The sequence below is a fragment of the Falco cherrug genome, chromosome 3 (assembly GCF_023634085.1).
Source record: "Falco cherrug isolate bFalChe1 chromosome 3, bFalChe1.pri, whole genome shotgun sequence".
In the NCBI taxonomy this organism is placed as follows: domain Eukaryota; kingdom Metazoa; phylum Chordata; class Aves; order Falconiformes; family Falconidae; genus Falco; species Falco cherrug.
The window spans coordinates 115,717,302-115,744,823 of record NC_073699.1 but is presented as its reverse complement, the minus strand read 5'-3'; the positions used below and the strand labels follow the sequence as shown (position 1 = coordinate 115,744,823).

Sequence of the window (27,522 nt, the reverse complement as noted above, 5' to 3'; positions counted from 1 at the left end):
GACCCCACAGGGCTGTGTGTCTCTCCCTCCTCCTCCTGTTCCTCCTGTTCCTCCAGCCCCTACGTGCCTCGCTGCTCCCCTGCACTCCAGCTCGTCGGCACCCTGGGGTGTCCCCAAGCTCCAGCATGGCCCAGGGGACAGCTGGTGGCTGCGGCAACGCAGCGGCTGATGCCAACAGCGGGATGGGGCCACGGCTCTTGCCAACGCCTCCGTGCCCGACGCTGGGGGCAGAAAGCGAGATGCTGACAGCAGCGGCGGTGCCAAGGGTGGCGATGGCAGGCGCTGGGGGTGAGGGACCAAGGGGACATGCGGGAATAGCGGCGGTGCGCTGGGGGCTGCCAGAGAGAAGCCAACAACCAAGAGAGGAACACAGCAGGACCCGGATTGCGGGGGTGATAGGGGTCCTTGGGCCAGCAAGGGGAGAAGCCCCTTCATTTCGCCCTCCCCAGCCCCGTGCACGCGTCGAGGAGGAGCCCCTACGCCTGCCAGCCGAGGGACACCGGGCTTTGCCCTGCCACCACTCACACAGCCCCTTCCCCACGCCATCCTCTGGCCACTGAGCCCCCCGCTCTGCCGCCCCCACCCTCCCACCCTCCCGCTCGCTGATCCCCAACTCCCCCGGCTCACCTGCCATCACCCCCCACCCGCCCCTTCGTCTCCCCCGGCGTTTTGGCCTGTCCCTTTGGCGCACCCCCAACACCACCAGCTCTTCCCACTCCCCAACCAGCAATCTGCTGGGAAAACCGGTCCCAAAAACCCTTCCCCGCATCCGCGCCAGCTCTGCAGGTCTGGGGGGGGCCGCGGGCTGGCCCCCCGCTCGCCAAGAACAATAGCGCCTTGTTCCAGCCCAGCTCGGTCCTCTCCTGCCGGGCTGCAAACACCTCCCTGGGCAATGCGCTGGCCACTCTCACCTCTACGTCTCTCTCGCTGTTTCCCAGTTCCCTCCTGACAAATCCCCGTTCCCGATCGCTTCTCCTCCCCGCGGGTCCATATTAAGCTACATTCTCCTTTCAGCTGGGTGGAAAACAGCAGTAATAACCATGTGGAGAGAGCCGTGCCCCCCACCTCCACTTCCCTCCCACTTTGGGGTTCAAATTTCATTTCAGCAAAAAAGCTTCCCCCGCCTCCAATTTCTTCCCCCAAACCGAGTCGCTGTCGTCTCGTCTGATCTCGGCAGGGGCCGTATGGATGCTCAGCTCCTCCTGGTTCAGGATCTGCTGCCAATCTGGACCTCGCAAACTGGTTCTCACACAGCCTCCCGCCTAGCACCTCCCTCTCGGCATTTATTGTCCCTCCTCAGCCACCCAGCCCCAGCTTGCTCCCCTGCCACCCTGCTCCCCTGTCACCCTGCTGCCCTGTCACCCTGCCGCCCTGCTCCCCGGTCACCCTGCTCCCTACCACCCGGCTGCCCTATCACTCTGCTCCCTGCCACCCTGTTTCCCCCATCACCCTGCTCCCCTGCCACCCTGCTCCCCATACCACCCATCCAGCGATGCACGAGGTGCCGCGCTCCCCCTCCTGCCCCTGCTTCGGCTCAGGCGCACCCATCCCAAACCGAGCCACTGAGTTCACCAGGAAAAATTCATTCCCAGCAAATTCCCAGGGGACCCGCAGCCGGCGGGGGAGCAGAGCAGCCCTGTTGCCTCCAGCTGAGCAGCCTCCCTCTTTCCCGCAGCTGAAGAGCTCATCTCCCTCGCCCAAGGCGCTCCGTCCTCCTCCAGATATTTTAGGCCCAGGTTTTGCGAGGAATGTACAGGCGCCGAGCCCAAGCCGATGCGCTGAAGTCAGCAGGAGGCAAAGAGTGTGCGTGGGGCTCGGGGCCCCGGGGGCGGCAGCAGTGGCGGCACAGGGATGGGATGGGATGGGATGGGATGGGATGGGATGGGATGGGATGGGATGGGATGGGATGGGATGGGATGGGATGGGATGGGATGGGATGGGATGGGATGGGATGCTGCTCCCTCCGCCTGGAGCTCGTTTAGCGGCGGGAAGGGCAGAGGTTGGAGCTGGCGGATGCCAGAACTGCTTTGCTCTCCCTCTGAGAGGATCAATAGCACATTTCGCCGCTCCCCTGTCTCCCCGCATCACGCCAGGCCAGGCTGCATCAGTGCTCACCCGCCTGCACGCCTGCGCGGGGTGGGCTTTGGCATGGGGAGGGGGGTCCCCTGCCACTGTTTGTCCCCGTTCCCATCACCGAGAAGGGGAAGGAGGTGTTTTCACCACGGTGGCGTGTCCCCTGCCAGCACCTGCCCAGACCCACCTTCACCCCCCGGCTCTGCACGCCAGCGCCATCCATCCCTGCGCACCAACCTCTGCTGCACACGTGCCGACACCTCCCGCTAACACCCCCTCCCGCTTGTCCGCACCCTGCTGACCCCCTGCACCCCCGGCCACCGCAGCACCCCCCTGCACCGTGGCAGCTCATCACACCTCCCAGCCCAGCTCAGCATCCCCGGGGGGGCTTTGCCCTGCCGCAGAGGGAGTCCCTGGCGTGGCGGCGCGCACCCGCCCTTGTCACGGCCCCCGCTGGCATGCAGGCATCCTACATGCTCCAACAGGTGAGCCCCCGGGGCAGCGTTCCTGCCTGGGCTGGGAACTGTCCCCACCGGGCAGCCAGTTTGCAGGCATGTTCCTTCCCAGCACGTCCCCTCCCTTCTTCCCCTTCGTATCCAGCCTCCCTCGGCCGGCAAAAGGGGGGAGCCGACAGATTTTAATGAGCTCCCCGGAGGCATCGTTCTGCACCCCCCTCCCTTCCCGCCTCTTCCCGCGCCCAGGAACCGATGCTCTGAAACACAACCCTCGGTGGCAAGCCTGGAAAAAAAACCACAGGGCACATTTCTCCCCCCCCCCCCCCTCCCTCCTTTCCCTCCTCGCCTCCCCCAGCTTTTTGCTCTCCTGCCGATGCCAAAGACCCAGCCGGGCTCTTGTGCTTTCACTCGCAGCTGCAGCTGCCGATTTTCGCTGTAAGCCCTTGTGCCTAGAAGGCCCAGAGCGAGGGATTCTGGGACGCGGTGATTGAAGACAGCACCAGCGCGGAGACCATTGCTCAGACTTTCCCTGTCTGTCGCCCCAACACTCAACCCACAGAGAGGGAGGGGAAAAAAAAAAAAAAAAAAGGAAAGAAAGGGGAAAAAAAAAAAAGATGGAGAGAAGAAAAAATAAAAACGGACTGGCGCTCGCCCCTTCCCACCCACGCAGAGCGGCACGCTGCACTGTGCTGCCACAGAGCACCCCAGCCTTCACCTGGGTCAGCCAGCCCACAGGGCCAGGGTGAGCTCCCCAGCACCGCGACACCCCCCTGAGCTCCTGGTTGCTTTGCTTTGCCACGTCAAATCCCACTGGGCACGCGCTGGATCCCTCGCACCCTGCAGCCCACCAGACATCACCTTAAAAACTCATGGCGGGCACCGTAGCAGCACCCCATTTGTGTCCCCTCTCTGTTATTTCAAAAGGAAAATAATAACGCAGCTTTTGAGCCACCGTTTGCAGCACGGAATAAATACTGGGGCGCGGGTGTGAGGGGAGGCGACGCCACGCACGATGCCGGGTCCTCACGCAAAGCTGAAATGCTCACCCGTGGCCGTGGGACCACCAGGACGCAGCCCGGAGCCAACCAAACACCCTGGGCACATGTCATCACGTCCCCTCCACATGCAAAAGCCCCCGAGGGAGGGGGTCCCCAGCACCCTGGGTGTCCAGGCATGGCGAGGGAAGGTCTCACAGTACCAAATACTTGCCCTCCAGCACACACACTGGGCCAAGCATCGCTCAGTGTGTGCCCTGAGGCAGAGCAGGAGCAACTCCAGCCCGGACAGATGGACGGACACACAGTGAGGAGTGGGGGAACCAGGCTGCGAACCCGCAGAGCCCCGTGCTGGGGAGAAGAGGGGGCCTGGCGAGCATCCCCTGGCCAGCTGAGCCCTCGCGCCCCAAGAACCGCCCCCCGGCATCGCCAGCTCCCTGAGGACCACAGCCAGCCCGCGCGGCACACCCCAGCCCTGAAGTTTGGCGGGCGGTGGGGCTGGGGAGGGGATGGTGGAGGGGGGGGACAGGGACATCTGCGACGCATTCAGGGGCCATCCCGCATCCGGGCAGCCCGGCCACAGCCCAGCATCCAGCCAGCCGGCCCCGGGGGGGAGCCCTGCCCTATGGCCAGGCAAAAATCCCCCCCCAGTCTCTCCTGCTCCCCCCACCACGCTCCCGTTAACGAGCCCGGAAGAAGGAAACAGCCCTCCCCACCACTGCCCTGTTTACCAAGAGCTGGTTCCAAGCACTCGGGAGAATAGCAGGAGCATTTCAAGGCCCTGTTTCCACTCGGCTGACACACACTATTTATAGAAGCCCACAATTCTCCCAGAGCTTTCCTCGGGATCTCAGCAGAAATAGCCTGCCCCAGGTCTCTGCTGCCTCCTCTAAGGAGGCCAGGGCAGCGCTGGCCCCCCCAGGCTTCCCGTAACCTTCCACGGGTTTCCATCGCTTCTCCTCTACCGGCCGCCCCATTCCCGCCGTGTCCTTGGCTACCCCATCCCCATGCCGGTGCCAACCCCTCGCCTCTCCCCCCGCCACCAAAACCCCGGCCACCTCCACCTCCTGCCTGCTCGTGTCCCGGCGGGGCGCACGGTGGCTCTGGCTGGCGGCGGCTGCTGCACACCGGACGGCGGAGGGAGGGAACCGCACTGTGGTTGATGGGGTGCAGAGGGGTGCGGGGGGGGGCGGGGGAAGGCCAGCAGCTGGGCGAAAGCCACCTCCTGCCTGACTGCATCGGAGCGCGGCAGAGCCCCGAGGGACTCGCACCGGGGATGGAGTTGGCCTATTCAGGTTACAGAGACATGGCAGAGCGGAATTTGGCGCCATGCCATCCCTTCTCCAGCCCACCCCCCCACCCCGCCCCCCCTCGCTCTCCTCTTCCCCCCCCTCCCACCACCACCACCACCCTCCCCTGCAAATTCCTCAGCCCAGCAGGAGCAGCCAGTGTAAGGGGACACCTGGGGGGGCGAGGAAAGGGCGAGGGGGGGGGGGGAGGCCTGGGGGGGCCCCCCAATATGGACCACGCGCCCCCCAGCGCCCGACAGCGCCTGGGTCAAAAGCGAGCGGGCAGGATCCGTGCCTGTCGCCCTGGGGGTTCGCTTCTGCTCTCTGTCACGCAGGATAAATCTGGAGCGACTCCACCGTGGCACACAATGAGCTCAGCCCGCGGCTTTTGGGGGCTCTTCTGGCAGCCACGGGCCGAGGGGCTGGACACACGAGGCCACCTGGTCGCAGCTGGGGCCATGTCCCCCTGCCAGCACATAAACAAGTGGGGGGACCCAGGTGTCTCCACCTGCCCTGGCCTTGGGGACACCAAACACATCCCCAGGGTGGGGAGAGGGTCTGGCGTTAGCGTGACCCCCATGGGGTGATGGCACCCCCTGCCAAAGCCACTGCTCCCCTGGGGTCCCCATTGCTGTGCAAGCACCGAGGGGCCCGCGCCAGATCGCGGAGCGGGGGGGGGGGGGGGGGGGATTTAAATCAGCTGATCGATAAAAACAAATCAGAGGGGGGGATGACAGGCACCGAAGTGACAACCGCTCACCGAGCCCCGCACCGCGGACCACACAACTTCGCCGGCGGGATTGGGGTGAGCCCCCCGCCCTCACCCCACGCACCACCACCGACCCCCGCCCCGGGGCAGCCCCCCCGCGGGCCCGCCCGCCGCTCCAGGGGGCCGGGCTGCCAGGGAAAGGGGTTGGGATGCTGTGCCCCGGGGGGCCCCCCCCCGTCCCCCGGGAAGCCCGGCTAACCCCAAACGTCGGTGAGACGCGCGGCTCCGGCGGCGGCCTGCCTTTCTAGCGGAGAGAGCCCGCTCTGACAGCTGTCACTCAGCGCTCGCAGCCGGGGGGGGGGGGGGCAGGCGGGGGGGCGGGGGGGGGCGGCCAGGGGGAGGCGGCCGAACTCGTGGAGATCGCAGCACCCCCCCAGTCGGGGGCTCGACCCGGCCCCCCCCCCCCCCCGCCCGCCCCTCCCCGCCCCAAGTGCCATTAAACTCCTGCAATTTGGCACCAACTCGCCGCGCAACTTCAGCGGAGGGGACGGCGGGGGACACGCCACCGCCTCCCCCCCCTTCCGCTCTGCCCGAAGGGGGTGTCCCGTGTGTCCTCCCCCCCCCAAAACCTTTCCCCTCCCGCCTCCCAGCCCCACACAAAGGCGGGGGGTCCCCGGTACTCACCCGCCGGCTGCTGCGCTCCGAGCCCCTCGGAGCCCGCCCGCTTGGGGAGGCTCCTGCCGTCCGGCGGGGCTGCCTCCTGACCGGCCGCGGGGGTCCCGGAGCCCTCGGCAACCGCTCGCCACCTTCAACGAGAGCATTTCCAGCGCCTCCTGCTCACATTCTCCCCAGGCAACTCCGCTCCTGCCAGCCCGCCCCCTCCTCCGTCCCCTGCCTGCTCTTTCCTCTCCGCTTTCCTCCTTCCCTCTCCCCCACCTCCACCCCTCTATTTTATTTTTTTCCGGGCTTTTCTCTCCCCGCTACCGCTTCGCTTTTTTTTTTTTTTTCCTCCTTTTTTCTCCTCTTTTTTGCCCCCCCCCTTCGCCTCTCACACACACAAAAGGCAGCGGAGCGGGAGGCGGAGGGGAACCGACCTCCCCTCTGCGCCTCCGCCGCTCGCCGCCTGCGGAAAGCAAAGAAAGACACAGCGCAGCAGAGCCCTGGCTTGCCGCTGCCTCCCCCCTTCCTCCTCCTCCTCCTCCTCCTCCTCCCTCCTCCTCCTCCTCCTCCTCCTCCTCCTCCACCTCCTCCCTCGCTCTTGCCTTCTGCCGCTCCCGGCTTTGTGGGGGCTGGGATAAGAGGGGGGGAGCGGAGCCGGCGGCGAGGCGCGCCCTGCCCCTCTCTCCTCTCCGTGCGCGGCGGGGACCGCGGCTCCGCTTCGCTCCGCTGTCAGCGGCACGGCCAGCATCCGGCACCCCGGGGAGCCGTGCAGCACCGCCGGGGCATGCCGGGCCTTGTAGTCCTTCCTTTCCCCCCCCCCCTTTTTTTCCCTCCTTCCTTTCCTTCTCCCCCCCCCCCCCTCCGCCCCTCTTTCTCCTCCCCGTCGCTGCGAAGCGCGCAGGGAGGGGCGCAAACGGGCGCGCCTCCGTTGCGCGCTGCTTGGGGAGGGGGATACTTATGGGGGGGCAACCCCGGCGGGTGGGGGGACAAACCACGGTGGTTTGCCCCCCCCCCCACCCCCGGGATGCCCGCCCCCCCCCCCCCCCCCCCGAGGTCCCAGTGGGATGCGCGGGGCATTGCTGCCCTCTCCCGGGTTGCACCCGCACTGCGCACCCCCCCTCCCTGAGGATGCAGGCTTGAGGGGGACACACGCACAAGCCCCTGCGGCCCCCTGCCACAATCTGGGGTGCGCACCTGAACATCATCACCCTCTCCAGCTCAGCACCCCTGCGCCCTCACGCACCCCTAAGGAGCGCCCCCCCCCCCCATGTCCCCCCCCCTTTTTTTTCCCCCCTCCACTTTTTTTTTTTTAAGCAAAAAAACCTGGAGACCTGGAAACTTCCTCGCTGTTTGATATCATCCTACTCCTCCACTTTCTTGGGGGTACAGCACTGCATCCCCTCTCGGCCAGGTCCCAAAGGGGATGCCAGGAGGGCAGGTGGTGACCAAGGCCCCTTGGGACAGTGGTGGCAGAGCAGGGAGAAGCCCCCCCAGCCCCCTGAGCACCCCGTGACCTTCCTCCACGGAGCATCCCCCTAGCACCTTCCCTCCAAGTCTCCGCCGATGTTAATGTTCCCAGAGCTGGGTAGATACAATATAATTAAAGTAGATAATACTACTGATGTTTGTTATGACATTGTGTTTTTGTGAGTGACGAGTGAAGGGTTAACTCCAGGGAATTGGGAATATTGCTTGGCTGCTAATAACACGTGAGTCATCGATGAAATAACACATGGGTGCAGGGAGAGACACAGCACCTGGCTTTACAGCAGCCCTCCGCCTCGTCTGCGTGGTGCAGGTTGGGGTTTGGTGTGTGTTTTGGGATCAACAGGCAGCAAGGAGTGAAGCTGTGCTCACGATACGCACTGGGAACCCAGCTTCACAGCCAGACTGGGATGTACTGGTGAGCTGGGGTCAAGCTGATAGCTATCTTCCAGCAGGGACCTATTGCACCTGAAAAGCTGGCAGCTCTGTCCCTAGAGTTCCGTGTACCCCAGCGGGATCGGTGGGGATGGATCAGGGGCTGGCTGGACTTTGCACACCCCGGATGAGGATGGGGACCGGTCTGCATTGCTCCTGGAAGCGGTGCGGAGAGGAGGCCTGGGCTTCAGCCCGGTCAGCAGAGGAATCTGCACACGCAGACAGGATCGCTGCAATTGCTGGTGGCTGAGTGAGCAACTTTGCAGGCTTCCTCGTCCCCTCGCCCTGAATGTCAGCTTTGAATTTTCTTGCTATTTTTAGGGACGGTTCAAAAAACGAGGAGGATCCCTCCCTTCTTGCCTTGCAGGGCTTTGCGCCCTATGAATATTGCAAAGCTGTGTATTGCTGTACCTGTGTGTGCACCAGGGGAGCGGGACGGAGGGATGGGTCAGCTGTCTTGCATGGGCAGGGAGAGAAGGAGGTCGTACAAAAAACATTACATTGCAAGCAGAACGGGTTAGAATGTAAAAGATTTATTAATTTAATCCAAAGCATTAAAAGGTCATGTATTAATCAAAGAGATGCTTAAAACTGTCAAAGTCCTTTGTCAGGTTTGAAGTGCATCTCTATAGTTATCATAAAATATATATATCAGTCTGGCATGGAGCCCTCGGCAGGGCTGGCAGCGGGGATGAGGAGCAAAGCGAAGAGGCACTTTGCAGTGAGGTCCTTGCAAAGAGGCACCCACACCCCAGCCCTGCCAGGCTCCCATGGGACCCCCCACGCCGAGCTGGGTGCCCTGTGTCACCCCAAGGCCCCAGGACAAACCCAGTCCCCTCTCAAGTCAGGCTTGTGCCCCACAGCTGTCCCCAGCTCAGCTGCACGGGGTGGGTTGGGGTGGAAACGGGGAGATGGATGCGATGGGTTTGGGAGTGGGGTCCTCCCCGCACCCCCCGTTTGGTGCCTCGGTGGCGTCCAGCCGTGGCAGGGGGCATTGGCGCAGGTGAGCCGTGCCCCTGCCACCCGTGTCACAACTCCGCGGGTGCTCAGCCCCTCCGCTCTCTTTTTTTCCCTGGGGAGATGGGTGGTGCAGGCGGGTCCCCAGGGCCACCCGGGTCACCCGGGCACCCTGTCCCCGCTCCCAGCCAAGTGCTGTGTCAGCAGCGTTGGCGTGGACTTACGCTACCATCTAGTGGCTGCTTTGCCGAGCCGGGGCCACCGCTGTCCCCAGCCCTCAGCCCGTGTCCCCGCACCCTGCGGGCAGCTGACCCGGAGAGTCCAGCCCCCCCCTCCGCAAACCCGGGGGGGAAGGTGCTGCTCGCCAGCACCCTTGCCAGGATCAGGCCAGCGGGTGACCTGCCTGGTTTGTCCCCCGAAAGCTCGGGTTGGCTTGGCTGGGGGGTGGTGGCAGTGGGCACCCTGAAAGCCACCGGCTCCCTGGGTGGGAGCAGAGGGCTGGGAGGCAGCGGGGTGCAGTGCGGTGCTGAGGGGGAGAGCTGGGGTGCACGGGCACAGGGCGGCGAGGAGGACAGTGAAGGGTGTTTGATGCATTGCTGGGATGCAGGAGCTGCCTTTGTGGAGAGCATGGTCCAGAGACCCCAGCTGGGTTTGGGGTGTCTGCAGAGGATTGGGGCCAGTCAGATTTTACCTTGACAAATGTAACTGCGGCAGAAAAGACCCATCCATCCCCAAATTCCAGCCCCGTGCTTCCCCACAGCAGCAGCAAAACCATCCCAGATTTCTCCCCAACGCAACCGTTTCTGAGCAGCCCCGAGCAGCCCTGTGCCCCGGGCAGAGCAAGGTTCCTGCTGTGCCTCCTCCCCATCTGCGAGTGTCTGCGTGACCCGACTGTCCCCACGCCTTGCTTCGCCCGAGAAACCTCTGTCACCACATCCTGCTGCTCCCCCATTGCTGTCACAGATGCTGCTGTGGCCAGTACGTGGCTCTCCAAATATCAGTTGTTTTTCCATGGAAGAAGGTGTCCCCTCCCAGTGACTCGTGCTGAGCTGCTGGGTGACTGCCGATAAATCCCTCTTTGCCTCAGTTTCCCCTTTGGGGACACAGTCCCTGCAGGCCTGGACCAGCAGTTCCAAGCCTGGTCAAGCCTAAAACCACATTTTTGGCCACTTTCCACTGTTGTCTGGCCACTGCTGCCGCTGGGGCGCGGCTCCGATCCACGACCCAGGAGCTCTGCAGGCTCCACCGGTCCCTGGGGAGCTTGGGCCAGAGGGGACAGGGACAGACCCCGGGCTTGTTTTGGGTGGGGATGGCTCCTTCCCGGTCACAAGGGAGACATGGCTCCCGACAGCAGCTCTGGGAAAGAGGACCCCCGGGGAGGGTGGCAGCGCGGCGGCTCCCTCATGCCAGGGTCTGCAGCGCCGGCCATCTGCAGTGGTCTCACACCTGCGCCCACCGCGCGCTTGGCACCGGGTGGGCATGTTCTCTCCAGAACCTCCCGCCCGCGAGCTGCCGCCGCGCTCGTGTGGACCGAGGCTGGCACAGGCGGGCAGAGCAGCCAGCCGGAGCGGGACCGCGTGGGCTGGCAGGCACGGGCAGGGTTTGCAGGCAGGAGCAGGGAGGGCAGGTCTGGGCACGATGGGGATGGGGGTCCTGAAGAGCAGCAGGGGGACCTGATGCTGCAGCCTCCTGCTGGATTCGGCCCTCAGCTGCAGGCAGGGTGAGGGCAGGGAGGTGGTGCTGAGCTGCTTTTGCCTCCTCTCCAGAAGATGCTGCAGCCAGGGCTTGGCTCTGCAGCACTGCCTGTGATGCTGCAGGGACTGGCCAGCTGGGAGGGGAAGGGGCCAGAGCCCCCGGGTCTGGATGATGAGCTTTGCCCTCCCCAGCACCCACAGCCGTGTTCCCTTCAAGCACCCAACCCAAGCTCTGCAGCAAAAATGAACCCTGCAGCAGCTTTAGGGGGGGGTCCCATTCTCCTCCCCAGTCTCTCCATCCCTGCTGGCTGGAGGCACTCAGGGTGGACCCTGCCCTGGGCTGCCGGGAGCTGCGGGGACTCTGGCGGGGTTGACCCCAGAAGCGGGCAGGCGGCTGTGCCCCCCCAGCAGCAATCCCTCCCTCCCCCCATCCCTGGTCGATGCAACCCAGCATTCGCATAAAATCAATGCCCCCTCCCCTGCTCAGGCTGCAGCCACCCCAGGGCGAAACACTTTAACCCCTTCGCCCCTGCCTCGGGGCACCCATGGCGGGAGAGGGGGAAAGGACAGGAGGACGGAGGCCAGGATGAGGGTCCCTGCCTTCAGCCCCTTCACACCGGTCCCTGCAATCCTGGGCCCCGCTCTCTGTCCTCGAGAGCTTTCACGCTCACGACACTGAAGGTGAGAACTGGGGACAGACTGCAGTGACGTGACCGTGGTCCTGCAGGGATTGTGGCAGCCCGACAGCATGTAAAAGCACATGGCCAGATCTGTGCGGGCCCCCGGGACACGGCACGGTCAGCACAAACCCTCTGGCTCAACCCTGCCCCACTGCTGCCACCGGCACTGCTGGGGATGGGGGTCCTCAGCTGGGGACACGAGGGGGGGTGGCATCGTTTCCCATCGGGAGGGCAGGATTTGGCCCAAGCTGCAGGAAGGTGAAAGCGGAGCATGAGGAGGGCAGTGGTGGGGAGTCCCCATCGCCACCCTGCCCCTCCACACCAGGCCAGGTCCCAGATTTGGTTTTATTCCTTTTTAAGTGAATTTTGCGCTGGAGGGAATTGCCAGGTTGGCAGCCAGCAGAGCACAAGGGTCTGATCCTGCTCACTGCTGCCCAGGTGTCACCTTGCTGGGCAGCCGGAGCGTGGTGGGATCAGCCCCTCCGCGTGCCCAAGCAGGCAGGAACAGGGATCAAGTCAGGGTTGGCACAGCCAGGGCTCAGCACACCAGGGTCCATCCGGCAGTGCCCATCAGCCCATCGCATCCTGGATGGAGGGGCTGCCTGTGGACATGGCGAGGGTGATGGTGAGCCTTCCTCCCCACCGGTGCCCAGCTGCTCCCTCCTCCCACCCGGCTCTGCTTTCCAGCCTTCTTCTCTCCACAGGTGCCCGCCACGGCCGTGCAGCCGCATCCATCTCCTTCCCAAGCCAGCGCCCAGCAGCTGCTGCCTGGCCCCCCCACCTCGGCCAGGGCGCACAAGGTCGGGGTCCCCATAGCCCCCTCCGAGCCAGCCCTGCTCTACGAAACCTCCAGTTGCAATTAAGTGGGAGACTTTAATTACCAGGGCTGAGCTGCGGATGGATCCTGCCCAGCACTGGTGCTAGGGGGCACAGGGGGGGACCCCAACCCTGCAGTGCTGTGCCCGGCTCAGGGAGCAGGCTTGAACCGGGGTGCTCCCCCCAGCTGGAGGGCCCTGCCACCCACATGGGGCTGGGGAGGTACAGCATGTGTGTCCCCGTGGGCCTGGGGACAAGGGACACATTGCGTGGGTGAGATGTGTGCACCCTACACAAAGGGAGAGCTGTTTTGGGGTGCTGGGCATGTGTCAGAGCCTGTGTGCACTGAATATTAGAGTGTGTGTGTGTGTGCACACGCGTGCATGGAGCAGGGCTGCACTGAATGCACGCGTGTGCACACCCAGGACAGGCGGCGTGCATGTGAACACGTGTGCACTGAACACATGGGTGTGCACGTGTGTGCACGCCAAGCACGGGGGTGATACAAAGCGGGGGGCAGACGGGGGGGCAGAGCCAAGGGGTGGCACAACCCAAAGCCCCAACCTCCCCCAGGCAGGGGGGTGTGATGAGGATGCTGCCATGGCCGTGGGGTGCCCCACGTGGCCCTCACCCCCCACGCCTGTGTGGCCCTGGGTGCCCAGCCCCAGGCATGGGGCAGCCGGAGCCGGTGGCTGCAATCTGGCACCAGGGCTCTACCCGCTGCGCTCCGGTGCCAACCGCCTCCTCGCCTCGGCTGGCGGTGCCACGCAATCTGCTCTCCTCGCCTGGCCCCCCCAGCACCGGGCACCGTGCCACGCTGCCCAGCCAAGCCTGGCTGGGGGCCTGGCCCTTCCCGGAGGGATTTTTCCCTGGGATGGGGAAGGGGTGCGGCTGCATCCAGCCCTGCTCCACTGCGTGACCCTGTGCCCAGAGGATTTGCAGCCCTTGTAGGAGTTGGGGTGAAGCGGGAGCTGGGGAGGTGCCCAGGGATGGTGGCATGTACCCAGGCCCCCCAGCGTATCCCCAAACCCACTGGCACTGGCCTCGTGCCCCTCTCCCCACCTGCCCAGGGCCTCCCCCCTAGCCTGAGCCCCCCCTGGATGGGGCCAGGGCCAGTCCCCCCTTCCCACCAGTGCTGGGGAATTCATTAGCCGCCACAGCTGGGCCCTGCTGGGGAGGCCAAGCTGCAAGGAAAATTAACCTTTTCTTCCCCAGCCTCCAAGCACAGGACCCCCCCCACTGGCATGTCTGCCCTCACACGGAGGAGGGTGCCAGCATTTTCCCCTGGCCAGACACCCCCCCTGCTAATTAAACTCAGGCTGCTGCCTCGTTAACGCACATGCCTGCAAGCTAGCAGGAGGGGACAGTGGGGATGCTGGGTGTGGGGGGGGACTGCCTTGTGTGGGGGCAGCTTTGCAAACCCAAATGCTTCCCAGCCCTGCTTTTCCAGGCTTTTCTTTGCAAGGGGAACTGACGCTGCAGCCTTAAATGGCTGGAGGGGGGGTGGGGGCAGGGGGGCCTTTCCCTGCTTTCCCCCACGGGGGTGGCCCCCCCAGCCTGGGCTATGTCTGTGCCCTGGGCTGGAGAGGGTGAGGATACAGCTCCCAGTCCTGGCTTGGCTGAACCTGGGAGCCCCCCTGCATGGGGATGGGTGTCCCCACCCCAACTCCTGCAGTGCAGGGTTGCCCCCCCCCCCCAGCTCTAGCCACCCCCCAGCCCACCCTGCCCACTGCCTTATACCCACCTGGGGCAGCTCCTCAACCTGAGGGGGGGGGAAAAAGGACTCAGGTTCCCCCCCCCCCCCACACTTGTTAGAAAGGTTTTATTTCTCTCTATTTACAGACTGGATTTAAAAAAAAATAAACAACAAATCCCTCCCCTCCTCTTCCCTCACCCCCCCTGGATGGCACTGGCCACCCACAGCCCTGCCCCATGGGTGCTGGGGGGCTCTTGGCCATGGGGAGCAAGGCTGGGGCCAAGCCTGGGACTACAGGCACCCCCCTTTAGGAAAGGGGGTGCCCAGGGGGGCAGCCGGCCCCCCAGGAGCCAGCTGGCAGGGTGGCATCCCCCCCCACCCCAGCACCATCACATTCACATTGTGCCCCGAGTCCCCCCCCAGCCCCCTGTAACGCTTGCCGCAGCGGTTTGAGCCAAGCTGCAGTGGGGACCCCCCCTGAGCGCCGTGGGGGTAACCCCATCCCGTACCCCCCTCCTGCCTGACATGGGGCAGCAGGAAACAGCCCCTGGGGCAGAGCTGTCCCACCCCAGCCTGGGCCCCCCAAGGACCCCTGGCCCCCCCGGGACCCCTTGTTTCCCCGCCAGTGCAAGCAGAGGTTTATGGCTTTCAGGACTTGGCTCTACTATAAGGAGAGGAGATAAAAGGGGGGAGCAAAAGGATCCCCCCAAATACCCCAGGGATTCCTGACGGTGAGATGACTGCTGGGTGAGGGGTATAAAATCTTATAAATTAAAGACAATATAACGGGGGGGGGGAGGGGGAGGGAAGTTGAGGTGATCTTCCCCAGGTCAGCACCAGGATTTGGGGAGCTGAACCCCCCAAGGTGTGCAGAGCTGAGCTGGAGGAGAGGAGATTGGGGTTGGCATGGTCCCCCCTCCCTGAGGCTTCTGCTGCTGCAGGTCTAGGGGTGTCTGGGGGGAGCACAGTGGGGTACCCCCCCCTCCCCCACAGCCAAAGCACTTCTCAGGTTCAAAGCTGGGTGTAAAGGCAACAAGAGAGGGGTAAGGGGGGCTGGGGGGGGGGCACAGCTTTGCCCCCTCTCTGAGTCCAAAATCCTTGTGCAAAGCTGGGGGCACCCTGAGCATCCCCTGACAGGCATTATTTTTTTGAGGGGGGGGCCTGCACAAGCAGACGGAGCAACGTCCCCCTGCAAAAAGGGGGAGGTTTTCCCAAAAGCCACCCCAGAGCCCGGCTGGGGGGTGCCAGCAGCAGGTCACTGGTTGTCCCCCGGCTGGTACTGGGGCTCGGTGGCAGTGAAGTAGTCCTCGAGGAAGGACTGGAGGTACTCGAAGGTGGGGCGCTCCTCGGGCTCCCGCTTCCAGCACTGCACCATCACCTCGTGCAGGGAGGGTGGGCAGTTGCTCGGGCACTGCATGCGGTACCCCCGCTCCACCTGCTCCAGCACCTCCCGGTTGTTCATCCCTGCGTGACAAGGACCCCCAGCTCAGTGACCAGCACCCCCACAGGATGAGCCAGTGGGGAAACTAAGGCACACCAAGGGACACAGCAACGTTGCCCCGTGGTTTGGATAGGAAGCCTGGCGTAGCGCTGGTCTCTCTGATGGGGAGACTGAGGCATGGGGCAAGCCTTGCTGGTGGCAGCCGGGGAGGGTCAGCCCCTGCCTGGCCTGCACCCTGCTGCCCAGCCCACCCCAAGGGTGCCCGCTGCCATACCTGGGTAGGGCACCCGGCCTTTGGTCACCAGCTCAGTCAGGAGGATGCCGAAGGACCAGACGTCTGACTTGATGGTGAATTTCCCAAAAAGCGCGGCCTCGGGGGCCGTCCACTTGATGGGGAACTTGGCACCTGCAAGAGGAGGCAGGTGAGCCATGGCCGGGGCACCCTGCTGCACCCACATCCAGGGCCAGCACTGGGGACAGCCCGCAACTGGGACACCTTGCACTGGGGACATGCTGCACCCTGTACTGAAGGTGTCCTGCACCCAAGGTACCCTGCACCGGGAGGATCCTTCACCAGGACACCGTGCACCAAGGGCACCCACCACCCAAGGTACCCTCTGCCTGGGGTACACCACACATGGGGCACCCTGAACTGGGGACACCCTGTACCTGGAGTACCCATCCCCTGGGACACCCATCCCCTGGGGTATCCATCACCCAGGATACCCATCCCTGGGGGCACCCAGCCCCTGGGACACCCATTGCCCAGGACACCCAGCACTGGGGATGACCAGCTCCGGGCCCAGGGTGGGATGCAGCACAGAGGGGACAGGGCAGCCGTCCCCACAGCAGCAGGGCACCAAACCGGCTCACCCTGGCGCGCTGTGTACTCGTTGTCCTCGATGAGGCGAGCGAGGCCGAAGTCAGCGATCTTGCACACCAGGTTGTCTCCCACCAGGATGTTGGCAGCGCGGAGGTCCCGGTGGATGTAGTTCATCCGCTCAATGTAGGCCATGCCCGCCGCGATCTGGCGGGGGTGGGAAGCAGTGAGAACCCCCCAGATGCAGCCCCTGGGTGCACCCCCACCCTGTGCCAGCATCCCCGGTACCTGGGCAGCCATGTCCACCAGCTGGGGCAGCTTCAGGTAGCGGCCGTCCCCATCCTTTAGGAAATCCAGCAAGCTGCCTGCAGGCAAAGGGTGCCAGTCAAAGCGCCTGAGAACCAGCCGTGCCCACCCAAGGGTGCCCACCCCCTGCAAGCCCCCAGCCCTGGGACCAGCTCCCTGCCCACCCCAGCTGTGCCCAGGCAGGGTGAGGCTTGTAGAAGAGCTGGAGGAAGGAATGCTGGGGGGTCCCACGGGCAGTGCTCCCCCCTCACCCTGGCTCATGAACTCGGTGACGATGTAGATGGGCTCCTCCGACACGACGGCGTAGAGCTGCACCAGCTTGTCGTGCCGCAGCCGCTTCATGATCTGAGCCTCCTCCAGGAAAGCCTCGGGTGACATGGTGCCCGGCTTCAGCGTCTTCACCGCCACCTTCGTGGTGCCATTCCATGTGCCTGGGCCGGGGACACAGCGTCACCGTGAGCTCAGGGGACAGCCAGCCCCAGCAGGACCGGACAGAGGAGTGCGTGGATGGAGGAGGGTATGTGGATGGAGGGGTGCATGCTTGCATGGAAGGATGGATGGATGGAGGGTGGGAGGGATGCATGGAGGGTTGCATGGGTGGAGGAACAAGGAAATCAGGGCAGGGCAAGGAAATCCCACCCAGGACAAGGAGTCCCCCTCACCCCATGGCATGGGGACAAGGCACCTGTGAGTTCATCTCCTAATGCCAACCTCACCCCATTCCCCATCCCTCCACGGGGGAGCCTGTGCCAAGCTGCCATCCCCCCCAGCAGTGGGTACCGCTTGGCATCCCGTGATGCTGCCTGCCAGGGCAGGACCGGACTGCTCCTGCCCCCCCTGTGCCCCCCACCCACTGGCCGGCTGGGCCAGCCTTACCCATCCACACGTCTCCGAAACATCCCATGCCGAGTTTCTTGTCGAGGCTGATGGATTCCCGCACTATCTCCCAGGCGTCCTTAGCTAATCCCAGGGTCTGGGGCTTCATAGCGGGGCACGCGCGGGTTAGCAGATGGCACAACCCGTCGTTATATTCTGCGGGGGGGGGGGCAGGGAAGGTAGGAGGGAGGGAGGGGGTGCGATGGGATGAATGCAGCATGCATGCCGAGCGGAGCGAGCATGGGGCACTGGAGGAAGAGGATGGCAAAAAGGGGATCCCTCGGCCTGGTCTTGTGCTCCCATCTGAAATGGGGGGCTGCTCACCCATGCAGGGACATCACGTGGACGCCCGGGGTACCTGTTGTGACCCCAGAGCAGGACACGGGACTTATCCCCATGCCGTCAAACTGGTGTCGCTCAGCCTGCCCCAGCAGGCAGGAGCCCCTTCCCCAGGGGTGGGGGGTGCCAGGCCTGGGGGTGCCCCCGCCATCCCCCCCCTCCCGCTCTCCCCAGCTTGCCCACCAGGCCCTACCCATCCACACTTCCCCGAACTGCCCGTTGCCCAGCTTCTTGAGGAGCTGGAGCGACTCGCGGGGGATCTCCCACACGTCTTTGGTTTTGACCGAGAGGTCGGCCAGCCTGGGGGTTCCCTTGTGGCACGGCACGGCCAGGCGGCAGCACAGCCCAGCCGCCCGCTCTGCGGCACCGGGGTGGCAGGGGCAGCCGTCAGCCACACAGGGACCCCCGCCAGCCCGCTGCACCCACCCACTGCCCCAGGCATCGCCCAGGCTCCTGCGTGGTCCAGTCAACCCCTGACATGCTCACATATAAATGGGGTTCACCCCCCTCTGCCTCCCCCGGGATGGCCCGCACCCCCTCGGGCTGTGCTGGATCCCCAGTTCCCCTGGCTGTGCCCATGGCTCGTGCCCACCCAGACCCAGGGGCTATTTAACAGCTCCGGAGAGCCTGGGTGCTCCCTGCACCCAGGACTCAGAAGGGGGGCACCCCCGGGGGGTCCCCTAATGCCACCACCAGAACAGCCCCCTCCTACCGTTAAACCCAGTTAGCCCAGATGGCTATCTTTTGCCAAAGGGTAACCTGGGCTCTCCCTACCCCTCTCCACGCCACCCGTGCCCCCCCATCCCACCCTACCTATATAGTGCTGGACCAGCTGCTGGACGGTGTCAAACTGGGCACGGGTGGTGATGTAGTAGCCCCCATTGTCCAGTTTCCGAATCTTATAGTGCTTCACGTGGTCTCCCTTGGCCTCGTCCCAGTCCCGGATGGAGAGGGAGTAGGCTCCTATGTGGGAGCACAGGTCAGGGTGGGTCAGGGAGGGACACAGGGCGCAGCCCCCCGGTGTCCCCATCCCTGTCCCCGTACCTTTCGTTGTCTCACTCTCCCGGATGAGGAAGGTGCCCCTGCAGTTGCCATGGCACAGGAGCTGCCGCTCCGCATCCTTGCGCCCGATCTTCCCAAAGTACCACCTGCCATGGGGCCAGGCTCAGCGCCGGGGGGGAACCACCGGGGGACACCCACCCACGGGCCCCCTTGCCAGCACTGCCAGGGCTCGCCGGGAGTGCCAGGACACCTGGGTCCGAGGCAGATGGGGTTGGGGTCTTCCTCCACCCCTGAGCCCCCCATACTTACTCTTCTGCCTGGATAGAGTCCACAGGGGCCACGTAGTTGCTGGGGATGTAGCCCGTGGTGCCTGTGCTCAGCGACCTGGCCTCCCACCAGTCACCCTCCCTGGGGAAAGAGGAACAAAGAGTGAGGAGGAGGGACAGACGGAGGCACCTGGCTGTCCTGCCCTCCCCACCCCGCACACAGCACCCCCAGATCCCGTTCTCCCCCAGCACAAGGCCGCTCAACACGACACACGTGGCCCTGGCTCTCTTGCAGGTACCCAGCAATGGAGCCGCAGCAGAGCTGGGGTCCCCAGCCTGGGTCCTGCACGGGGTACCCATGCACGGAGGCACCTCCCCAGGGTGGCACTGGGGTGCTGGGGGTGGCAGGGGCCTAGAAGGGCTCACGTGTTGTTGATGATGTGGAATTTCTCCCCTTTCTGGAAGGTCAGGTCGTCCTCTGTCCTGGCCTCATAGTCGTACAGGGCGATGAAGAGCGTCACACCCCCACCTGTGGCGCACGGAGGGGGCTGCAGTGAGCCCCCAGGATACCCCCACACCCCAGCACTGCAGGGGTGCAGCTGGACAACCCCCCCAGCACCCCAGCCCCACTGACCTGTGATGCCCCCGCTCCGCATTTGCAGCGTGTTGGAGGTGCAGAGCCCTGGCCCCGTGAAGGATGGAGCCGAGGGCACTGCCGTGCCGTGGAAGTTGTTGAAGTCAGGAATGCGGGTGAAGATGGCGCTCGGCTGCGTGGGGTCGGGGTCGTACTGGGAGGTGAGAGGTGGGGGGGTGCCCACCTCGCCCCCCACCTGCCCTTTGCCAGATCCCTTCTCTTTGCAGTGCACACAGCCCATCCTGGGCACGGCCTGCGGGACAGAGGGACCATGAGTCCCGTGCTCCCCCCAGCAGGGCACATGCACGTGCACAAGCGTGTGCACACCTGGTCCCAGTTAGAGGCACTGGGGTGCATGCATGGGCCCCTGCCCACCCCCACACTCACCCCAGCCCCAGGAGGAGCGGGGTGTTGCCACCCCCTGGCACAGCAAGCTGGGTGCCTGGGCTGTGACATCAGGACTGGGCTATGAGGAGAGCTGTGCTGCCCAGGGGGACCCTGCTACCCCTGGCACCCATGGGGTGCTCCCATCCATGGCGACCCTACTCACTGCGATGACTCCTCAGGTCACTTCAGCTGCTCCATGTCACCTCGGGGAGAAGAGGCACCTGTGGACACCAGGGAGGGCATCAGGCAGAGGGCAACACCCCTGCACGGGCTGCAACACCCCTGCACGGGCTGCAACACCCCTGCACGGGCTGCAACACTCCTGCATGGGATGCAACACTCCTGCATGGGATGCACACCCCTGCACGGGCTGCAACACCCCTGCATGGGATGCAACACCCCTGCACGGGCTGCAACACCCCTGCATGGGATGCAACACTCCTGCACGAGATGCAACACCCCTGCATGGGATGCACACTCCTTCACAGGCTGCAACACTCCTGCACGGGCTGCAACACCCCTGCATGGGCTGCAACACTCCTGCATGGGCTGCAACACCCCTGCACGGGCTGCAACACCCCTGCATGGGATGCAACACTCCTGCACGGACTGCAACACTCCTGCACGGGCTGCAACACCCCTGCATGGGCTGCAACACCCCTGCACGGGCTGCAACACCCCTGCACGGGCTGCAACACTCCTGCATGGGCTGCAACACCCCTGCACGGGCTGCAACACCCCTGCATGGGATGCAACACTCCTGCACGAGATGCAACACCCCTGCATGGGATGCACACTCCTTCACAGGCTGCAACACTCCTGCACAGGCTGCAACACCCCTGCACGGGCTGCAACACTCCTGCATGGGCTGCAACACCCCTGCACGGGCTGCAACACCCCTGCACGGGCTGCAACACCCCTGCACGGGCTGCAACACTCCTGCACGGGCTGCAATACCTCTGCACAGGTGGCAACACCCCTTCTAGGGCTGCAAGCTCTTGCACAGGCTGCAACACCCCTGCATGGGCTGAAACCACATCCTTGAGCAGTTTTTCTCTTTTTCTCCTGCTGCGTCCTCAACAAACCGACCGCCTCCCACCAAGGGCAGACATGTCCCCCAGCTGCCCCAAAGCAGGGCGAAAAGGAGCCTTCGGAGTTTCCCCATCCCCTCTGCTCAGCCGGGGAGCCGGTGTCCGGCGGCATGAGGGGCCCTTCTGGCCTCGCTGCGGTCGGGGCCACTCTTCCGGACGGGTCACATGTGGCAGCCAAGGTGTCGCAGGAGAGGAAATCAGTCCTCCCCTGCCATGGCTGCAAGGGGACATTTCTGTCCCCAGCCCTGTCACCTCCCCTGGGTGCTGCACGCCCACCCACCCCAGTCTGCCCAGTTTGGACTGGGCAAAGCTTTCTGGCTGAGGGCTCTGCAGCAGTACGGCAGAGCTCACCCCATCGCAGCCCAAGAGTGGAGGGAAGGTGCTGAGCAGCAGCCCTGCGCCCGCTGCCCATCCTGGGAGCGCAGAGGACACAGGATTTGGGGCAGATGAGACGTTTCAGGCATGTTTCCCCTGTCACAGTCTGATTCACTTTCCTTTCTCTCAGCTGGGAGTGGAAAGGGACGTCCCTCCCCCTTCCACCTTCGCTTTCGACACCAGCAGTGTGGCAAGGCCACGGCCGTTGCGGACGGGGCAGTGTTGCCAAATCCGAAAGGGCATGCCCCTGCTCGGGGTTTTTATTTTTGCTGACAGCAAGTGGCTATTTCAGCTGACTAACACCCCCAGCTCTCGCAAATCCCGTCCCCTCTGGGTGGGAATCACCCACCCTGTTGCCAGCATCACACAGAGAAACTTCTCATTTTGCTGAATTTCTGTGCTGAGTGTGGTGGCAGTGCTGTCACAGCGGCCGACAGGGATCAGGCGGGCACGGAGCATCTTCTAGGCAAGGACAAACCCAAAATATCGCTGCACCATGGGCTCTAGCCACTGCTTGTGCCATGCTTAGCTGCCACACAGCAGCATTGCACCCATGCTTCCCCTTCTCTGGGCACCCACAAAATCCCCGAGCTGGTCCCTGCCACCTCCTAACCAGGCAGGGTGGCACAAAAACGGTCCCTTTGCATCGTCTGTGGGGACGGGATGCAGCTGGCCCCATGTCTGATGGCTGCGCGCTGGCATCTGGCCCCAGCTCTCCCGAAAAGGTGCTGCTCGGAGTCTGGGAGCAGATGGCAACCGAGCCCTTCCCACACCGGCTCTACCGGCACCAGTCCCAGCCGAGCTGCCAGCTCCCGCCCTGCGCTGAGACCCAGCCAACTTGTCACCCCCGCCGCTGCCCCCGCCCCGCCGGGCACGGCTGGGCACGATGCAGCCGCATCCCTGGCCGCCTGTCCATCTGCTCCTGACCCCCCCAGGCACGGGGCAGTTCAGCCCCACTCCCAGCTCCCAGCCCGGGTGCCATGTCCTGGTGCGCAGCAGTGTCACCCTGCCTGTCACCCCCGATGCTGAGGCACCCCGTGGGTATCGCCCTCATCCCCTGCCGCCATGCTGCTCTGGAGTATAACAGTGATGGAGGGGTCAGGCGCTGGGGGGATGCGGAAATACAGGGGCTTCTGGAAACATCACGCACCCTGTGCCATGGGGACGAGCCAGGGTGACATCTGCCAAGCTGGGGGTGGGCCCCCGGCACCCAGGCACGCTATGGCTCCCCAAGGAACACGCCAGCGGCAGAGGGGCAGCTGCCAGAGGAACCCAGCCGGCACCTACGCAGTGGGAGGAGGAAGCAGCAGGAGCACGGCATGGAGAAGGAGGTGGAGGAAAAGGATGGTGCGGCAGCCACCAAGGGGAACCCCGGGGCTGGCAGGTTCCCAGGCCTCGGGGACGTGGCAGCCAGGGGGGCTGGGCAGGGACCACAGCAGGGCTGAGCAGCAGCTGCAGCCCCTTGGGTGCTTTGTGCCCCCCCCCGCCTTGTCCCACCCCCTCCGCCCTGCACCCCTCTCTGTCCTTTGCCTGTGGCCCTGCACGCCGGTGGCTGTCACCACCCGCCTGCAGCCTCCCTGGTGGAAGAGGAACTGAGACTGCTGCACAGCCCAGCACGGAGCCCGCCCAGGCTCCTCCATCCATCGCCCTGTGGCTCTGGACCTCCCTGGTCCCAGCGGGGAAACCGAGGCATGCAGCAGCTGCAGCGCAGGAGGGGAAGGCGCCTCATTTTGGGTGGCTCATTGGGACACATGACCCCAGGCCATGTCCCCATCCCACACCCAGGACCCCCACAAACCTGGGGAGGGGACAAGAGAACACATCCCTCCTCTCCACCTTGCTCCTTGGCCCAACACAGTGGCAGACGGTGGCACGTCCCTGCTCCCTCCCCGCTGCCCCCAGTCCCAAGCCCAGCAGTCCAGAGCCGAGGCCCTGGGGTAGAGCCCTGCCCCTGCTCCAGTCCCCCCAGTTCACCCCATGCCTGGCGAGTCCTCTGCAACTCCCAGCGGGGCATGGCAGCCCCTGGCCCAGCTCAGCCCTGGTGGGAGCAGGTTCCCCGAGGACAGTGGGTGCGAGGAGGGATGGGAAGGGTCCTGCTGTGGCCGGAGAGATCCACACCACGAGCATATGGCTCCAGAGCCCGGCGAGACACGGGGACGCCGGCAGAGATGGCGGGATGGGAGCAATGCTCTGCTGGGGACGTGCAGACGGGGTGACCGCTGCAAGAGCATCCCCCGAGCGTGGGTTTCCCAGTGGGGCATCCCACCCCAGTTGGGAAACCAGCAGGCTGGGAGCACTGGCGGTGCCCATCAGCAGCGCGGTGGCGGCCCGGTGCTATTCCCGGGCACTCTCCAGCAGCGATGCCTGCAGGGACCCCCCCTCCCCTGCCTGCCCTCCAGCAGGACAGGGTTCAAAGGGGACCACTGCCCCCCAGAACCAACTGTGCTCTGGCTAGGCGTGGCCACCGCCCAGCTGGCATCATCCCTGTGCCAGCCCCAGGAGGCGGCAGGGTGCTGCCCCCTCCCCAATACCCCGGGGCAGAGGAGGCAGGACTTGCCACCCCCCCAAAAGCAATCTGCCCCCACAAGCCCACCCGGCAGCCACCAGGCCCGTGGCAGGGGCTGGCCCCTGGCCCCCTGTCCTGGGAGGAGATGCCCCCCTCGGCCTCCCAGCCCCATCGCTGGCTGGGAAAGCAGGATTTCCGCTGGAAGAAGAGCAATTCCCGGATCCGAGGGGCTGCAGGGGCGGAGGGAGGGAGCCGGCCAGGGCTCCAAATACAATGTCCCGGGAGGAGCGGGGCGGGGAGGGAATTGTGCAGGGCAGGAAGCCGCCAGTTCCTGTCCCTCCTTGGGACACACCAAGGACTGGGACCAGGCAGAGCTGCAGGGAGCGGGGGGAGCACCCACTCCGGCCAGGGTCTGAGCCCCCCACAGCTGCCCCCAGCCCTGGCAGGGCAGAGCTCAGCCCCCAGCATCCCCCCGTCAACACCTGCCAGGCTGGCATGCCGTGGGCACCTGTGGGGCTGGGGGAGCAGGCGTGTGCCCCCCATCCCAGTGTTCCCTGGGGTGCCATGACCTGCCCCCTCCCCAGCGCTTGGGTCGGGCACAGGCGAAGGCACCATTTGCCTCCGCAGCCTCCCCACTGCGGCGTTGCCACCGATCAGTGCCGGGGGACGAGCTGGAGCAGGCGGCTGCCTCCAGCCCTCCCCACACTGCCGCCCAGGGCGTGCTGCCCCTCGCTGACTTGCTGCCCCCCGGGACAGGGAGGACAGGGGTCTCCTGCCCGCCCGCCCCCAGGCTCATTGCAAAGGCTGATGTTGCCTAGGGGGGAGCGGTGAGGGCAGTGCCCAGTGGCAGCCCCCCAGCAGCCCCACGGCCAGGGGCATGGGACCTTCCATCCCCACAGCTCAGCGCCCCATCCCACCCCAGTCCCATAGCCAGCCCACACAAGGGGAAGACAACTCTCAGCACCCCCCCAGCACATGGCAAGGGGATTGAGAGACCCCTCCCCAAAGCGGGGGGCCGAGCACCACCACCACCCAGCACCCCACACATCCCCATGCATCCCTCCTACCGTCAGCCCTCCTGCTCCGGCTCGCATGGACCCCCGCTCCCACGCCGCACCCGGCTCCCGACGGGACCACAGGCCAAGGTGCCAGCACAGCACCCCAAACCGCCCGGCGTGGGGGGCTGGGGTGGCAGGGTGGGTGGCAGGGCAGGGCAGGGTGAGGTGGGCGCTGCGGGGAGAGCGGGGAGCGCCTGTGCCTGTTTCCCCTGTCTCTTCGGCAGCTCTCGCAGCCGAGCAAGAGCTTCCCCTCCCCTCGCCCCCCCTTCCTCCCCGCGCTCCCAGCAATGGTTCATTGTACCAGCCAGCCCAGCCGGGGCGGCCGCCGGCTCACCCTCCGGCATCGCTAGCCCGGGCCCACCGCCTGCCCATGGAGGTGGCACAGGGTGGGACAGGTTGGCATCGGGGGTCCCTCGGTGGCCGGCAGCATGGGGGGACACCGCTGTGGCTTCCCGAGCTCTGCCTGCTGGGATTTACAGGGAGTGCGTGGGGATCTGTGGGATCCAGAGGCAGCCCGCGCCAGGCTGGGGTGCTGCCCGCACCCATGCCAAGGCAGATCCTGGCATTGCCCCCCTGACCCCCCTCCAAGCCAGCACCCCCGGGGACAGCACAGGGACAGCATCGCACACGGGGGGCTTCGACCCCGCCGGGGGCAGGAGCAAGGTGGCCGTCTGATGGCAAAGCACAGGCAGAGCCACCCGGCTGCCTGGCACAGGGTCTCTCCGCGATGGCTCTGCGGGGACGCAGTGAATCCGCAGCAGGGCAGAGCTGTGGGGGGGTGGGTGGGGGTGGGCAGCAGCCCACCTTGCCCAGCCGATGGCAGGTAGCTTGGGACCATGTCCCAGGGGGGCTCCCGCTGTCCCCCAGGCTGGGGTGCAGCTCCTGGCCAGCTTGAGCAGTTGCTGTGGCCATCGATAGCCCACCAGATCCTGGACCCCTTATTTACTCCTTGTCCTGATAAAGTTGCTGGTGGGAAAAGCCCAGGATTTGGCACGGGTCACACCAACCCACAAACTCTGGTGAGCTCTGGGGGAGGGGGTGAGACCCTCAGCACCCTGTCTGAGCCCCCCCTGCACCCTGCCTGGGCCCCCTCCCAGCACAGGGCGCTGAGGCACCTGCCCTGCAGACAGAACCTCAGGCTTTGGGCACCCTGACCCCCCCAGTCAAGGGGGTCTCAGTGGGGCTTCCTCGCTGGGGGAACCCGCCCTGCAAAACCGGGGTGCAGGGAAGCCACCCCTCCAAGGCGCGCACACACACGCGCGCACGCACACAGACACAGACACACACACACACAGACACACACAGACACAGACACACACAGACACACGCAGACACACGCAGACACACGCAGACACAGACACACGCAGACACACACACACACAGACACACGCAGACACACACAGACACATGCAGACACACACACACACACACACACAGAGACACACGCAGACACACGCAGACACACGCAGACACACAGACACACACACGGCTGGAAATACCCTCTGCAGCTCTCCCTGGGCCCGATCCCGCACAGCCCCGGCCCCCAGCCACCCTCTCACCACAAGGGACAGTAACAGTGAGGGGCTGGTAGTATTTTTATGTGCCCCCCCCTTCCCCCCGCCGCAGTTTCCTGCATAGGCTGTGCTCTGGGAGGGGGAGGGGGGATGATGAGGGTGCAAAGGGAGAGTGGGGGGCTGCGGCCACACTCCAGCCTAGAGCTGGCTGCATCCCAGCTCAGCCGCCCCATCTCCCTGCAGAGCCGGGCTGGATTGCATGCTGGTGGATGGGGGTCCTTGCCCACCTCTCCAGAGCCTTCCTCCTCCTCCTCCTCACCCTGTGGCTAGCCCTCAAAGACTGACCGCTTTCCTGTGTGACGGTGAGTCTGGCCCCAGCGTTTCCTTTTCTCACGGAGGGGGGAGGCAGGGCTGGCAGAGGTCCCAGGTCCCCACCAGGATGGGGACCTGCCCCCCAGGCTGATGCCACACTCACCTTGTCACCCCCCAACTTGTCTTGGGACCACAGCTCCCTTTTAATTCCAGCTTTGGGGGTTTTCGGGGCTCTCTGAGCCTTGCTGGGGTGGGGGATCCAGCCCCTGTCAGGGTTGGAGCCAGCCCCTGTCACTGTGGGCACAGCAGGGACAGGGGCTGTCATCAGCGGCCACCTGCAGAGTGCTGAGCCCCTCCAGGCTCCACCTGGGCTCCCAGGACCCATCCCAAATCCTGGCCCCAGGTGTTTCTGCCCAGCTTCAGCCCCTGGGAGGGCATTTGCCCTCCACCTTGAAAAGAGCTGGCTCAGCCTTGTGTTGTTGTCTGTCCCTTGTCCCCCCCCCCCAGCTGCCTGTACCCCAGCAGGGTGCTCTGGCACAGGACAGGTGCTGGGGTGCCGGAGATGCTGAATGCCCACCCCCAGGGAGCAGGCAGCATGGGGCAGGGGGCCTCGTGGGCTCTCCCATCCCTTGGGATCCCTACCTGGCATGG

The 27,522-nt window shown here is 65.1% G+C and overlaps 2 protein-coding genes across 4 annotated transcripts in view; both read right to left on the bottom strand.

Annotated features, from left to right (window-relative positions):
* Nucleotides 1-6,958, bottom strand: part of AHDC1 (AT-hook DNA binding motif containing 1) — a 53,730-nt gene extending 46,772 nt beyond the window's left edge. The window contains 2 exon segments of the mRNA XM_055705552.1: nucleotides 6,206-6,327; nucleotides 6,784-6,958. Coding sequence (XP_055561527.1) covers nucleotides 6,206-6,327; nucleotides 6,784-6,929 — 268 coding nt within the window. The 5' untranslated portion in view covers nucleotides 6,930-6,958.
* Nucleotides 6,959-14,054: 7,096 nt separating this feature from the next.
* On the bottom strand, nucleotides 14,055-26,564 carry FGR (FGR proto-oncogene, Src family tyrosine kinase). 3 transcript variants are annotated; one of them, XM_055705848.1, is made up of 13 exons: nucleotides 26,545-26,564; nucleotides 20,179-20,236; nucleotides 19,629-19,881; nucleotides 19,421-19,523; nucleotides 19,038-19,136; nucleotides 18,771-18,874; nucleotides 18,540-18,689; nucleotides 17,920-18,084; nucleotides 16,763-16,942; nucleotides 16,494-16,570; nucleotides 16,259-16,412; nucleotides 15,660-15,791; nucleotides 14,055-15,408 (listed from the first exon to the last, which is right to left on the bottom strand). In XM_055705848.1, the coding sequence occupies exons 3-13, from the start codon at nucleotides 19,867-19,869 to the stop codon at nucleotides 15,200-15,202; spliced, it is 1,614 nt and encodes a 537-aa protein (XP_055561823.1). In that variant the 5' UTR covers nucleotides 19,870-19,881; nucleotides 20,179-20,236; nucleotides 26,545-26,564; the 3' UTR covers nucleotides 14,055-15,199. The 3 variants fall into 3 exon arrangements, with proteins under 3 accessions (XP_055561823.1, XP_014139623.2, XP_055561824.1); XM_014284148.3 differs by lacking the exon at nucleotides 26,545-26,564 and adding an exon at nucleotides 25,055-25,287; XM_055705849.1 differs by lacking the exons at nucleotides 17,920-18,084; nucleotides 26,545-26,564 and adding exons at nucleotides 17,388-17,543; nucleotides 25,055-25,285.
* Between the last annotated feature and the right edge of the window lie 958 nt (nucleotides 26,565-27,522).